Source organism: Erpetoichthys calabaricus, chromosome 15 (genome assembly GCF_900747795.2).
Source record: "Erpetoichthys calabaricus chromosome 15, fErpCal1.3, whole genome shotgun sequence".
Classification (NCBI taxonomy): Eukaryota; Metazoa; Chordata; class Cladistia; order Polypteriformes; family Polypteridae; genus Erpetoichthys; species Erpetoichthys calabaricus.
In genome coordinates this window covers 66,185,588-66,202,529 of record NC_041408.2, presented here as the reverse complement: position 1 = coordinate 66,202,529, position 16,942 = coordinate 66,185,588, and the positions used below count along the sequence as shown (strand labels likewise).

Genomic DNA, 16,942 nt, shown 5'->3' with positions numbered 1-16,942 from the left:
GAAGGTCCCAGTGAGCACAGTGGCCTCCACTGTAAGTGGAAGAAGTTTGAAACCACCAGGACTCTTCCTAGATCTGGCCGGCCATCTAAACTGAGCAATCGGGGGAGAAGGGCCTTAATCAGGGAGGTGACAAGAACCCAATGGTCACTCTATCAGAGCTCCAGAGGTCCTCTGTGGAGAGAGGAGAACCTTCCAGAAGGACAGCCATCTCTGCAGCAATCCACCAATCAGGCCTGTATGGTAGAGTGGCCAGACGGAAGCCACTCCTTAGTAAAAAGCACATGGCAGCCCACCTGGAGTTTGCCAAAAGGCACCTGAAGAACTCTCAGACCATGAGAAAGAAAATTCTCTGGTCTGATGAGACAAAGATTGAACTCTTTGGTGTGAATGCCAGGCGTCACGTTTGGAGGAAACCAGGCACCACTCATCACCAGGCCAATACCATCCCTACAGTGAAGCATGGTGGTGACAGCGTCATGCTGTGGGGATGTTTTTCAGCGGCAGGAACTGGGAGACTAGTCAGGATAAAGGGAAAGATGACTGCAGCAATGTACATATACATCCTGGATGAAAACCTGCTCCACAGCGCTCTTGACCTCAGACTGGGGCTATGGTGATGTGGAAGGAAAACAACAGTACCGATAAAAAAAAAAAAAAAATCCATGCAAAGGTGGGAGAACATGCAAATTCTACATAGAAAATGACCATGTGTGGGATTCAAATCCAAACTCCTTGACCCTTGAGACAGTAGTACTTGTAATATTTATTATATCCTTAAATATCTGGTAGCCAAAATGGCCTCATTGACGTACATGTCCTTGAAATGTTAACAATACAGTTGGAGAATGAACTATTATAGCATTTATTTTACATGCTAATTGTATTGATTGCTGTAAGTGATTGTGTTCCAGGGAAGTCAATTTCTGCTACAGTTGTTTCTAACATTATCTCAAGAATCATTCTTTTAAGTGCTATACTGTGCAATACATCCTTTTCCATGAATAAAATGTTCACTTGCGATTTTACCAAGTGACCCTCTGACCTATGAAGAGGAACTGCTTGGTATTGTACTTCTTCACTCATCACTGCTCTAATTAATTGCTTGTTTTCAGCATGTACTCCCTAGGCTTTTATAATACCAGGAGAATTTCTATTTTGCTATTTAGTGGGATGTCTAATTGGATGACCCAAATGTCAATCCAAAAACATGTCTAATTTAATTATACTGAGACAAAGACTGTTTTTTTTTTCTAGTGTGAATGAAAACAAGAAACAGATTAACATTAACAGACACACATGGCATCCAACTAATATGCAAGTGGCACCTAATACCTTCTATAAGATATGTTCAGAAGGGCCTGCCTTTAAACAAGGAAACAGCACTTTTTCAAAGCCATTATTTTAAAAGGTTATTCTAATAAATCAAACTGAAACTAATTAGTAAGTTACTATATTGATGAGTATGTGAATCACAATGAGACACTGATGGCCATACTAATTCAATCTGCTACTGTACCATTACTTTAGTTTTAGACATGCCAAAATCTTCCATTTACAAAATGTTTTACAGTAATTTGCTGTGAATCATTCTTATAAGGTTAAATCCTATATTTATTTGTTTGGTTTTATTTATTTATACCAGAGGTTGACCAAAGTGCTTTACAAAGAGTAAAAGGTAACAGTATGAAATAAAAGTCAGATAAAGAATTATTAAAAAGAAAAACAAAAAAGGAAACATTATACATACACGAACACACATATACCAACACACAAACATAAATAGCAATATAATAATATGCAAAATAAAAATATGGTTAAAAATACTAAATAAATTATAAATAAATAAAATATATGGTTCTTTCTCTCTCAAACAAAATCCCTTTATTTCCAATGTTAACACATGTCCTCTCTTGCTCATTGGAATTACCACTACCCTCCTTCCTCCCCCATTTTTTATGCCTTTGATTGGCCTAGCTAGCCTCCTTCTTATCTTCCTCCTCTTTCATTTTTCCAAACCAAACTGACACATTAAAACAGACGTGTCAAACTTAATTATTGGACGGATTTCTTAATCAGAATCTGATTACCAAGTTAAAGGCACATATGCTTTGTTGTCTTCATTTTAGTTCAATATCTTGTTAAGATACAGAATCTTAAAATTTTAATTTTTGCCAGCTGTTAATTATCAGTGAGCTGGAAAATGAAGGGAGGCAGGTAACACGGTTTCTACCATATCGAAGTGTTTTATGATAAAGTATCAATTTCTGTAAAATCTTTTAAAAAATGTAACCGACTGTGAAATGGTTATCTGTTCCAAACCAAATTATTTGGATGAAGTTCACAGAAATTCTATAAATATTAGAAATATCTCATATATTTAATTAAATTAAGTGTCATCTTTAATTAATGGCACAATCTGCTTTAAACTTGACTGACCAGACAGTATTATGTCCTCCTGCACTGACCCTTGACACACCTTCCCACAGAGCTTCAGTTCAATGGAAGACCTCACTACAAGGTTGCCAGGTACTACAGTCAAAGTCCAAAGTCCCCCGTCCACCCCCCCCATCATCATGCCAGTTTCTGCCCAATCTGAGAACATCCCAAATTCTGAAAACCTAAGTACTTATGTACTGCTTAGTAATTTACATGTATAATAAACGTTTAAAAAAAACAAAAACAGAACACTGTCCTATTACAAAGAAAGGATTTGTCACTTGTACAAGTCAATTATTTTGCCAAAGCTGATTAGCTAATAAGCTCTGGCTACAGTTTTAGTAAAATATTTTAAATTATTCTTATGAAAAAGCTCTTACAACTTTCAATGTGCATTCCTGTATACCATCTGCATGTTTTGTGCCACATGAATGATATTAACAAATGATGGGCACCTTTTGTTATACAAAACAGGTTAAAATATTTTATTTGATAAACCATAATGTAAATAAAATACTCAGTAAAATTAAAGTTTAATTAACTTACTGCACATAAATCTATATATATAAAAATGGAATGGGTGGGTCGTCGGGTGGGCCTTTTTTTCATTCCGTCGTTTTTTCGACGTTTTGAAAATGTAGAATGATTATTTGATTTTTTTGTTTTTATTTGATCGTGTCTATGTAGCCGCTGTCGTAATAAAGTATCGCTAAAATCGTCATTTTTCGTAATTTATTTTTGACGTATAACGTCGCCGTCGTCGAGGTCAGTCATACCACTGCAAAAAATCTGCTTACGGTTGAAAGACACGCCCTACTCACTGGACAGTTAAAAACACCAATCAAACTAACGATGACATCAAGTATTACCCAATCAAAAGTAGGAAAGGAGGCATCTTCATAAAATGCGTGTGGGATGATTTGCATGAGACGCTGCTTTAAAAAAAAAATGATACAAAAAATACGGGATAAATCCCGTCCAGTATTGATTGAAAATGGGACGCGCAATTTCATTCTCAAACGCGGCACGATTCCGTATTTTAAAGGACGGGTGGCAACCCTACAGTGCCAGGTAACCACCCATACAATCAGATTGTGATTCAGACTAGGAATGCAATGAATGTAATTACCCCGATCTACATACAAGGCGAAAGTCTTGCAACATTCAAAGATCATGGTTTGGGATAATTACTACTTATTAAATACAACATTGAACATAAAAGAGCTTATGAAGCCTTGAACCGAAAAAAGCAAGATCTCACAGATCGTAAAAAAAAAAGGAGGTAATGTCGTTTTACTCGCTGTAGATTTTACTCAAACATTACCAGTTATTCCACGAGGGAGACCAGCAGATGAACTCAACGCGTGTTTAAAATCCATGCTTCTCCCACGGTCGGTTATATGTCGCGTGTTCTCGGGTAGGTACACCAAAAAATGTATACATTTAAGCATGTAATGGGCAAAGAAAAAATGAGGTATACCCGAAGGCACTGCAGTAGTACTCAATGTAACTTTACTTCTTAAATGTTAATGTTTTACTGTTTAATAATTTATACGCTTCTTATATATTGTTCACATTCTTTTATCAAAATACCAGTGACAGCGCAATGCACGATAACATGGAGTGAATACACCATACGCATCCGCCCACGGCCACCCTGGTGTGCGCAGATAGGAGTTGATTCTAAAATAAAATAAACATAAAAAGAGTAATACATTCATCACCCATAAAGCTGATAGCAGACGTGACGTATTATATGTGTACCACATTTCAAGTCAATACGTCAAACGGTTTGCAAGCTACATGTGATTTCAAATCCTGGACAGACCAACGAAAAGCCACGGTAGCAAATTATAGAAGAAGATTTTACTGTTTAATAATTTATATTTATATGAAATGTGCTTCTTATATATTACTTCATATTCTCATATGATAATGATGTTAATGTTGTTTATATTGATTTCTATGTTATTGTAAGTGCATCTATGTGTGTATATGTATGTATGTATGTATGTGTATATATTATATATATATATATATATATATATATATATATATATAAATATATGTGTATATGTATATATAACGAGCTGTATATACCCGCCGTTGCCCGGGGCAGAAGTAACCTAATCGGTCAAACAGTTACATATATACCAAAGTAAACCTAATCGGTTAAACAGCTTCATATATACAGAAGCGAACCTAATCAGACAAACAGCTAATCTATATACATAAGCAAACCTAATTGGTCAAACAGTTACATAAATACAAAAGCAAACCTAATCGATGAAACAGCTTCATATATACAGAAGCGAACCTAATTGGTCAAACAGTTATGCATGTGCAGAATAATTTTACAAAGATTATGCGTGTTAACAATCATTAAAAAGAAAACATTCAGGAACTCTTCTTCTATATGTGATGAAGCTGGATGAAGCTGACTTGACGAAGACGTAGGTGGCATAGATTGGTTTTTCTAAAACAGAAGAAAAAAATTAGTATCTATTATTATTTTAAATTAGAATGAAAATGAGAACCTTGATTACAGATAGATTATCTGTATTAAAATATGTGCATGAATAAACTTTTGGTAACTCTCTAGCAAAAGTTTATTCATACAAATTGGCATGGGATGGCTTTGTGAAAAAGTACAAATTACATAAAAATAAATTGAGAATGCGTACTTCCATTTGACTGAGATTATCTGTAATGATGAAAAAAAAGTTTAGTATGTTTTTTTTTCCATACGGGAAGGATGTAAAACCTTACATAGGCACCCTTCAGCCCGTACTGAAGGGTACTGTCAGATTGTTACTGACTAAAAAACACCCTTTTTATTCCACAGCTACCCCAAAAACCAGTATTAGGCATTACTTTGGGGTGGCAGTAGTTTAGTTATAAAACAGCTGGTTACTGAAAAAAATCTGTCTTATAAGTGGCTTCATCACATATAGAAGAACAGTTCCTCAATCTTTTCTTTTTAATGATTGTTAACACGCATAATGTTTGTAAAATCATTCTGCACATTCATAACTGTTTGACCAATTAGGTTCGCTTCTGTATATATGAAGCTGTTTAACCGATTAGGTTTACTTTGGTATATATGTAAGTGTTTGACCGATTAGGTTACTTCTGCCCCGGGCAACGCCGGGTATATACAGCTCGTTTCATATAACATATAAACCCCACTACACTTGTAAAGGCAGTATTTCATTCTCTGATAAAATGTTTATTCCAAAATGTAATACATAGTCACCGTTTCATTAACAAAAAATGTTAGAAAAGCAAAGGAATTATTTAAATCATTTAAATAATAAAAACACTACCTACAAACTTTGGTTCAGTACTCCATTTACTGCTGAATTTCTGCCTATAGCTTGATACTTTTGGAGATGTCATTGCAAATGTTAATTGTTTTACTAAAATATATTCAAGTGATTCGATTCTAATCTTGCAAAGCTAAGCCGATAACTTCACAGAACTCTTAAAGCTAATAAAAGCTGGATATTTGTGTTTGAGCTTTGCTGGAACCCTGACTCTAGTTAATAAAGTTAAAAAATGAACAGGATGAGTAGCATTGGTTTCTGTGCCAGGTCTGATCGTAAAACTTAACTGATTTCAATGTTAGATGGACATTTCTGTCAAAGGGACGGGGGACTGAATTGGACACAATAAGGAGACGCATGTCACTCTCAGATGGCCCATCAATCCCAGACCACTCTGACCCCTACCCAATTATATATAAACTTTGAGATCATCCGGCAAAGCAATAACAGAAGGTTGTTCTGTATGAAAGTTATTAATAAATGAAGGTTTCACCAAGCATGTGGGGGTAGAGAAATTTGAGGAAGGAAATGTAGAAAAGAATGTGAGAAAAAAACAAACAAACTTACTTTTAGGCAACTATATAGTTGGTCATCCAAAAACCTTCCCCAACCCATGACCCTGATTGAAAAAGGTGGGGATTCCCCCAACTTGGCAGCTCTGTCTTATTATTGCACATTGCAAAATCGTGAATGACCACGCCTACTTTCTTCGTTCGCGTACAAACTGAGGCAACAGGCGGGCTCGGGTCGTTCTCGTAGGGCGCATGCGTGGTGCAAGTTCAAAGCTCTTTCTGCTTGCCGCTACGATATAATTGGCTACGCGAGAAAGCAGATTAATCATTACAGTTGTCAAAGTCTCAATGCATTTCGGTCTGCAAAATAATGATAAGAAAACTGTGTCGATACAGTTGTAAAATGCTAAAAAGTGCGAGATAATAAAATAAGTTTTCGTAGTTGTGTGGTTTTATATGGGAAGGTTTTTGGTTGCGATGACTCACCTGTTTTAAGTATAAATAAACAGTAATGGCAGCAAGGCATGAGGAAAGCAGGCTTAATTGTTCTGTATGTACCAGAACAAAGAGGATCCTGCGGGCACATGTAGAGCAGCATACCTTAAAAGCATTGCTAAAACGTAGGACGCGACGTGCAAATACAACCGCTGCAAGTGAAAAGTTCGTAATGCTTTTACTCACTTGAAGCCGTCCATTATCCGCGAATACATGGCTGAAGCAGAAAAATGAGATGAAATCGTTGCAGATTCTGGGACAAACACACAGCAACCCTCGACGGCTAAAGTACTTTGCCAGGCTTCGTGCGCAGTTTCTTTTCTATTGTGTTATTAATCCCGTTGCGTGAGTCCTGGCGACTTCTAGGGGCGGAACCGTGTAATTGCGCGTTCACGACTTTCTTAAAATTATACTAACTGTACTATGTTCATGCGCGTTTGCTGCAGTAATCTACATTTTAAAAGGTCAGAGGACGCATACAATAGTTACGATTTTAATTTTTTTTTCATCTTTTTTTTAAAGTACATGTGAAACAATATGAAAGATTGCGACATGTTGCAGTGGCTTGCATGCCCTTGAAGTCCTTAGACATACAGTGTGTATTTAGGATGTGTAACAGTCCAAAATTGACTCCGATAAGAAGGAAAAAAATCTTGGCAAAGACGAAGACACCTGGGTTTGTGTTCACTTGGAATCACCTGGTACTAAAATCCAGTAGTGCTCAGCTGGAAGAAGTTGCAGAGAACCGCTGTGCGAATATAACACAATTGGTACGTGTAGTGACACAACCCTGACACAACTGGTAAGTGGAGTGTTTGAAGTTTGAAGCTTGTCTGGAGATGTGATTTGTGGTGCAGATCAGAATGGATTAAATCTATGATAAGGAAACTTTGTCTTGGAAACCTGAACATCACTTCTGAGGTAGGGAGGGAAGTGAAACTTGGCTGAGTAGGGCAGAGAAGTACACATTTAGAAATACTAAAAGTCATTGTATGTTCAGCATTGGGTCTGGAACCCAGCTGTACTGTTTGGGGTGTTTTAACCTGTTTCATCATATCTTCACAGGAGATTGTCACACTGGGTGTAGCAATACTTGCAAAAACCCCAGTTGTATTCTTTGCAGTTTGTGTGAGGGGGCCAAGAAGGTTGCGTTAACCTTATATCCATTTCCTGAAACACTTTCTTCAGTTTCAGAGTTGCAGGAGATGGTCTATCATAAGAAACATTAATCTAAGTGCACATCTTTGTGATGTGGGAGAAAGATCAGAGAGAAAAAAACCTACACCTGTCCTAGGTCTCTTCATTCAAGCTGTGCTCCGTACACTGTGTGTTCCCACTGAACACACAGAATGTAAATTTGGATTGGCAACCATCATAGCCAGATGAGCCAAAGGAGAACTCGGTTGATTGAAGTGACTATCTGAACTTCAGACTGTGAGAGTTTATCTTTTTTGTAGCAAGTTTGTTCCATTTGAGCTCCACTACATCCATCCATTATTAAAATTACTTACAGTATACAGGTTATGGTTGTGGAGCAGCTGAAACCTACACCAGCAATCATCAAGTGCACAGCAAGAACAGCACTAGGATGAGGCACCAGTCTATCACAGGGTGAATGCACACACAGACACACTCATCAGAGCCAGTTTAGCAACACTAAACCACCTAACCTGTGTATCTTTAGATAGTAGGTGGAAATGAAGCACCCAGAAGAAACCCACATGCACACAGGGAGAACATGCATACCTTTTCCAGGGAGCATTCTGGACACAAACCCCAGTCTCCATACTGCTAGAAAGCTGTTCACCCATGGTGCCACCATGCTGCCCAGACCCTCTACAGAGGGAGGTAACATGCAGATGCCTTACAGATAATTAAAGTGTTTAGATTCAAACCTAGGACTCTAGAGCTGTGACTATAATGCAGATAATGTGTGCGTGAGTGTGTCCTGAAATTGTCTAGTGCTCTGCCAGGGTAGGTTCCATCCTTGTGTCCAATACTGCTGAGGGAAACAACCCTGAATCAAATCCCACAACCCTCAAACAAATCCCACAATCCTGAATTTGATTAAATGGGTTTGACAATATTATCGTATATATATATATATATATATATATTCTATGCAATGGTTTTCCCCATGTCTGCATGGGTTTACTCCCACAGTCCAAAGACATGCAGGTTAGGTGCATTGGCGATCCTAAATTGTCCCTAGTGTGTGCTTTGTGTGTGGGTGTGTGTGCCCTGTGGTTTGTTTCCTGCCTTGTGCCCTGTGTTGGCTGGGATTGGCTCCATCAGACCCCCGGGACACTGTAGTTAGGTTATAGCGGGTTGGATAATGGATGGATAGATGGATTCTATGCAATATTATCCACCTTCCCACTTTGTGGGTGTTTCTCCAACTGACTCATCCACTGCCAAAAGTGTAGAGAACAGAAGAGAAAGGCCAGGAACCATCTTAGCTGCACACAGGAAATGCTGCTGAATTGATCCTAATGCAAGTAATTTTTTATTTTTAAATTAAAACATACCCTCAGACAACTGCAAGACAGAGGCAGGTACACAATTATTTCACAAAATAACACTTTCAGTCTTCTTGTGCTCAGCATCATATAGACCTACAGACAGAGCCTGTCTCAACCTGTAGGAACCAACCTTAGATGGACTGACATTCAGTCAATTGGCACACTTCCACTCACTCATCAAGGGCAAATTTAAACATGCCAATCCACCTCATGTGTATGAAAAAAAAATGTAAGTTTTCACAAAATAGAAAAATTTCCTCCCAGCTGCAATTTTCAGAAGGCTATTTGAATGGCACAAAAATATTTTCTTTAAATGTGGTTGTGAGGAGGTCAAAATTATGCACTTGCCAGAAATTAAATATAAGGTATTTCAATAAAGTAGGGAAGGTGTAATTTGTTTTAAGGGATCAATTGACAGAAATGAAACCCCCTGCACTACTACCCAAATCTCATTGAGTTCTGAATCATTAGGTTTTTGTTATAAGGTGTTAGTGTCAGATGAAGGTGCACAGGGAGAGCATGAGCTAGACTCACTGGCCATACTTACCCTTACTGGTACAGACTGAGTGACAGAGTCTGTTACTCTGTCTACAATCCCAGTGTAAAAACGTTTGCCACGAAGTAGGACTTGTGAAATTTTAAACATAAAAACTTTTAGCTAACTGCAGTGGTCAACTAGGACAATCTTTTAAACTCTAGTCAATCAAATGGCATAAGTTTTGTAGAAGTCCCCATACAAACATTGCGCCAGCATTTCAAATTTGCACAAAATACTATAAACACTTGAATCAAACCAGAGGACAAGTGCCCTGTAATAACAGTGTAACCTGCTATACGCCCATTCCAGTATAGTTATAGTGTAATTTTATATAAATGGCTGTCCTTTGGGCTCCCACCTCTGCCTTTCTAAATTCAGGACATTGCTACATATTTGCTATCTGGTTTAATTTTCCAAATGAACTGTACACACACTTTGTCATCGCCTGGGACTGTTGTCATATTTCTAATTAGAGTCACTTTCAGGTGCTGGAATATCTCTAGAAAAAAAAGATAAACATTATAAATAAAAAACAAATCATAGCAAATTTCTTTCTGAGGATGAAATAGATTTCCTGTCATTGTCGTTTATCAAGTTCAATCAAGATAGAGTCAACTTTTGCTCTAGCAAAAATAACTTTAATATTAAATAATATTACCAGTGGATTGGAATTACAGTTCTGGTGTGTGGTTAGGTGTGCACTGTTTAAGGGAAAGTTTAAAAATTTTTCATTAATTTTTGTAGGGTATTTCTTATTCCTGTGTAATTATTGTTTCTAATATGCAGAAGTGAATAATCCCATCTTTTCAAACTGCTTTTCCTGGTGAGGGTTGTGACAAATAAGTGAATAATCAGTTTTTGTCATTTTTTTGATGTTTTGAGAAGTAAATAATCGAACAGAATAACTGACAAACATTTACATGCCGACTGCACCACAGTAGCAACATTTCTTTTGTTGCCAGTGTCAAAGGCTGTCTGGACCTTGGCTTATTTTTGAAGATGAAGTCTTGTTATGATGGAATTCTGCAGCCCTTCCCTTGAATGTAGAAGATGAGGGGCTCAGGTCTGTCCATACACATATTGTGGATACTGTGCTCTAGCATAACAAATTCACTAATATTTGATTTTACATTTTTGGCATTCTTGTTGCTTTTGGTACTGAAACAAGATACATATACTAGAAGGCACAAATGGCAATAGGGCTTATAAGTCACATCTTTTATTATACGGGTAGATATTTTTGGCTACTTCAATTTTTATTTTTTTCAAATGTAGGTACCAGGTGAGTTGCAGCAGATAAGCAGGCCTTGTTCTAGATGGACTTCATTAGTCGAGGTGGATGGTTTGCTCTTGTGTCTGCTTTACAGGACAAGGTTTGATTCCAGATAGGCAAAACATATTAGGTTCCATAGTTAGGACAGTGTCAGAAATAGGATAGACTTTGGTCAATTGAAGGGGGCAGCAGCACAAAAGCTTTTGACATTTGAGCCTTTTATGTTTCATAAACGCAAGTGCTATCTGACCCTCAAAAATAATACTTGTTAAATACGATCCTAAGTTCGTGTTTACCTCAGACACATCTATTGACTGTCTGGTGCACTTAAAATAAAATGTATTATTATTATGTTTACCTCTAAATAGGTCCTATCTTTTCATGGGTTGTAGCTATGTGCAGGGGAGTGTCTAAAAAAAGATATCAGGCTTTGGTACTTTCTTCATTTATTTAGTGCATAAGGTAAATTACTCTGTTTTTTCCATTCCAGGATCATGGGGAGCCAGAATCTATCCCAGTATGTTAGGGTGAAAAGAAAGAACCATGCTGGGATGAGATGCTAATCTGCTAATCTGCCACAGGGCACACTTGCTCATAATTTACAGTTGTCAGTTAACATGCACCACTTAGAGACGTTAAAGTGAACCAGAAAGTGTAGAAAAAACTCACATGGGCTAAAATACAATGTATAAAATCCATCCTGACACACAGTAAGCTGATTATTGAACCTGGGCCCCTGGAGCTGTGAAGTAAAATTGCTCACCACTGGTGCCACTAGATCAGCCACCATACTGCAAGTTAGATTTAAAAAAAAACCTTACACACTTAGCTAAAAACGATTCCTCAAAACACAACTAGAAAAGACTGGCAAAGTGACTTACCGCTAGCATCATATTAGTCTTTTTATATAAGAGGTTGGACACTAAGGAGGGAGAAAACGACCTCTACCACTGAGGGACAGAGCTGGGAAAGATGTGCTGCAGGTTAGGGTATAAAGGATAAAGATGGAAACATTCTCACAAGCAAGGAGAGTGTGTTGAGCAGATGGAAAGAGTACTTTGAGAGGCTGATGAATAAAGAGAATGAGAGAGAGAAGAGGTTGGATGATGTGAAGATAGTGAATCAGGAAGTGCAACGGATTAGCAAGGAGGAAGTAAGTACAGCGATGAAGAGGATAAAGAATGGAAAAGTCGTTGGTCCAGATGACATACCTGTGGAAGCATGGAGGTGTTTAGGAGAGATGGCAGTGTAGTTTTTAACCAGATTGTTTAATGGGATCTTGGAAAGTGAAAGGATGCCTGAGGAGTGGAGAAGAAGTGTACTGGTGCCGATATTTAAGAATAAGGGGGATATGCAGGACTGTAGTAACTACAGGGGGATAAAATTGATGAGCCACAGCATGAAGTTATGGGAAAGAATAGTGGAAGCTAGGTTAAGAAGTGAAGTGATGATTAGTGAGCAGCAGTATTGTTTCATGCCAAGAAAGAGCACCACAGATGCGATGTTTGCTGTGAGGATGTTGATGGAGAAGTTTAGAGAAGGCCAGAAGAAGTTGCATTGCGTCTTTGTGGACCTGGAGAAAGCATATGACAGGGTGCCTCGAGAGGAGTTGTGGTATTGTATGAGGAAATCGGGAGTGGCAGAGAAGTATGTAAGTGTTGTACAGGATATGTACGAGTGAAATGTGACAGTGGTGAGGTCTGCGGTAGGAGTGACGGATGCATTCAAGGTGGAGGTGGGATTACATCAGGAATCAGCTCTGAGCCCTTTCTTATTTGCAATGGTGATGGACAGGTTGACAGACGAGATTAGACAGGAGTCCCCATGGACTATGATGCTTGCTGATGACATTGTGATCTTTAGCGATAGTAGGGAGCAGGTTGAGGAGACCCTGGAGAGGTGGAGATGTGCTCTGGAGAGGAGAGGAATGAAGGTGAGTAGGAACAAGACAGAATACATGTATGTAAATGAGAGGGAGGTCAGAGGAATGGTGAGGATGCAGGGAGTAGAGTTGGCGAAGGTGGATGAGTTTAAATACTTGGGATCAACAATACAGAGTAATGGGGATTGTGGAAGAGAGGTGAAAAAGAGAGTGCAGAATGGGTGGAGAAGAGTGTCAGGAGTAATTTGTGACAGACAGATATCAGCAAGAGTGAAAGGGAAGGTCTACAGGACGGTAGTGAGACCAGCTATGTTATATGGGTTGGAGATGGTGGCACTGACCAGAAAGCAGGAGACAGAGCTGGAGGTGGCAGAGTTAAAGATGCTAAGATTTGCACTGGGTGTGACGAGGGTGGACAGGATTAGAAATGAGTACATTAGAGGGTCAGCTCAAGTTGGAAGGTTGGGAGACAAAGTCAGAGAGGCGAGATTGCGTTGGTTTGGTCATGTGCAGAGGAGAGATGCTGAGTATATTGGGAGAAGGATGCTAAGGATAGAGCTGACAGGGAAGAGGAAAAGAGGAAAGCCTAAGCAAAGGTTTATGGATGTGGTGAGAGAGGACATGCAGGTGATGGCTATAACAGAACAAGATGCAGAGGACAGAAAGATATGGAAGAAGATGATCCACTATGGCGACCCCTAACGGGAGCAGCCGAAAAATGATCAGATTAGTCTTTTTCACAGATAATTGTCACATTCATTTTCCTTGCAAATATGATAGTACGTGTGTTATAAAAGACACCAAGCCCAATCAGTTCACTAGAAAGTGCTTCTCTTATTAAAATTTATTTTAAATGGACATTGAGGTAGAGTTTTAATTTTAATCTGTTACACTTAGTAAAAATGGTAAAGCCATCAAATGTAATGTAATATAATAAAAATATTCCCACTAGGTGTCAGAAGTATCCCAAATATTGCAATACTTTCATTCATACAATATGAGCAGCCATGTCAAACTTTGTCTTCTCATAATGCAATTCATTCAAACATATAACATATGTATTTTTTCATATACCCTGTATTACTATATCTGGTTATGATAATCATTTTTGATTATTTGTACTACTGTATATGCAATATAAAAATTTTTAGGAGAAAATTAACTGAGAACCATTTCTAATTTAAAGTGACAATTAGTCAATGAGGCACTTAAGTGTAGATTTCACACAGATAACAATCCAAACCAAGCCAGTTTTCACACTGAGTCTCCTGAATCTTTGTAGGTAGCTGCACTAACCATTGTGCCATCATACAACTCTACTGTATAGCTGTATCCATGTGCTTGTTTATCATGATAAGCTTTATGGATAAGTGCATGCCGGCGCAGGGAAACAGGGAATTTTCAATTGACGTTCAATGCACGGATAACACATTACAGAATACATTTAATGATGAATTGTACAGGATATGCAATTAATGATGATAATCAATATTAATTTTATGTTTTGAAGAAAACATCATGAAGGTGTTGTCCATTTCTCCGGACACATTCTGACAGCCTGTTGTGGAAATTGTGCATTGCTTGACATAACATGACAAGAGGAATGCCAGCGATTTCCTCTTCAATCCTTCTTTTTAGTTCAGCAATGGTTGCAGGACATGTGCGGTCTCACCTGGGGACTTCTTTTTTAAGGCTGGACCCGTTTCTTCGAAATTACGCACCCATGTTGTCATCACATGAGAACATGGGATACAATTATGACGTCCAAACTGGTAATGACACTGAAATTCCGTTTGCTCTGCAGTCATACCATCACTATTCTTATAAAAGGCTTTCACAGCGAACGCTCGTTGTGCACCACTCCACTGCTCCATTATAACTAATTTCAAGGGGCTCTAAACAAGGTCGCATTGGTCCCAAACAATTGCTGACACCCCAGGATCGCCAACACCTAGTTCCAAAATTTGCCGTTTCCCTGCGCCACCCTGTATTAGTGCCTATACAAATTATTCACCCCCTTTGAAGTTTTCACATTTTATTTTTACATTGACTCACAGTAGGCTTTTTTTGACATTGATCAAAAGAAAACAACTCTTTAATATCAAAGTGAAAACATCTCTGCAAAGTGGTCAAAATTATTTACAAAAATAAAACACAAAATAACATCTATTAAATTCAACCAACTCAAATCATCACTGGTGGATCCAATTGGCTTTAGAATTCCCTTAATTAGTTCAGTGGAGATCACCTGCCTGGGGTTTGAAACTCCCTTGCCATACTTAAATGCATCTTATCTGGAAGGTCCAACTTGTAGTGAGTCAGTGTGGTGGCCTAATCTACACAATGAAGAGAAAAGAACACTCCAAGCAACACAGTGAAAAGGTGATTGAAAAATCACAAGTTTGGAGACGGAGTCAAATCTCCAAGTCACTGAATATCCCTTAAATCAATCCTGAAAAAATGGAAAGCATATGCCACAAGGGTAAATCTGCTTAGAGCAGTGAGTGTGCAAGAAGAAGACTAGAGAGGGAGGCCACCGAGAGATCTATGATAACTTTGGAAGAGTTTCAAGCTGCAGTAGCTAAGATGGGAGAGACTGTGCAGACAGCAGTTGTTCCCCAAGTGCTTCACCAACTATGGCTCTATAGGAGATGGGCAAAGGAAAAGCCACTGTTTGAAAAAAGCACATACACAAAATATTTTGGCTAGAGTTTCCCAGAAGGCATATTGGAGACTCAGAAGCCAGCTAGAAAAAGGTTCTATGGTCTGATGAGAATAAATTTGGTACTGCCTTGGCGTGGTTTAAATCATACTTGACTCAAAGAACTTTTTCAGTGAGGCTAGATGAATTTAGATCCTCCTCTGCTTCACTATCATGTGGGGTTCCGCAAGGCTCCATACTTGGTCCTCTGCTATTTTCTTTGTATCTCCTGCCTCTTGGCTCTATTCTTAGAAAGCATAAAATTGCTTTCCATTGTTATGCAGACGATACTCAGGTTTATGTACCCCTCAAACGCAAGGATGCTTACTCCATACAAACTTTGGTTATGTGCCTAGAAGAGGTGAAAGCTTGGATGGCAGTAAACTTCTTAAATTTTAATGAAAATAAGACAGAGGTTATAGTTTTTGGTCCTGGGGGCATCAGTGGGTCTATTTCTACTTCTGCTCCTGTGGATTTGGGTCCTCTTGCACAATATGGTACACCTGTCATTACAAATCTGGGTTTTAGGATAGATGAGGATTTTAGACTGGACGGTCAGATCAGCGCGGTGGTGAAATCTTGTTTTTTTCAGCTGAGACGTTTGGCGAAGATAAAAAACATTCTTTCCAAAGATCAATTTACAACAGTAATCCATGCTTTCATTACAACCTGGTTGGACTATTGTAATTCGTTGTATGTTGGTGTTAGCCAGTCCACCCTGTCTCGGCTCCAGCTGGTGCAAAATGTTGCTGCACGCCTTTTAACTGGCACGCGAAAAAATGAGCACATTACACCTGTGTTATCCTCACTGCACCGGCTGCCTGTTCAGTTTAGAGTTCATTTTAAAATTCTTTTATTTGTTTTTAAGTCCTTAAATGGGCTTGCTCCGCCCTACCTCGCTGAGCTGCTGCATATGCCCTCTCCTTCCCGCTCACTCAGATCAGCTGGTCAGCTGCTTCTGCATATGCCTAGGACTCAGTGAAAGCTCAGGGGGGATAGAGCTTTTACTGTTGTGGCTCCAAGGCTCTGGAATTCATTGCCGATCCTCATTAGACAGGCCTCCTCACTGCCCATTTTTAAGTCTGCTCTTAAGACTTACCTCTTTGGTTTGGCGTTTGATCCTGTGTGAGCAGTTGATTTTACTCTGTTTTAACTCTGTTTAGTTGTGTTTACTATGTTTTAATTAGTTTCATTTATTGTATTTTATTTTACTTATTTATTATTTTGTTTTTGTTTAAAATTTATTTTAGCCTATGT

At 38.5% G+C, this 16,942-nt stretch overlaps 1 protein-coding gene across 1 annotated transcript in view; it reads right to left on the bottom strand.

Annotated features, from left to right (window-relative positions):
- Positions 1-7,123, bottom strand: part of ephx5 (epoxide hydrolase 5) — a 36,154-nt gene extending 29,031 nt beyond the window's left edge. Inside the window, exon 1 of the mRNA XM_028820873.2 lies at positions 6,956-7,123. Within this exon, the coding sequence (XP_028676706.1) occupies positions 6,956-6,984 (29 nt within the window). The 5' untranslated portion in view covers positions 6,985-7,123. The remainder of the gene's footprint in view (positions 1-6,955) is intronic.
- Positions 7,124-16,942: the final 9,819 nt, after the last annotated feature.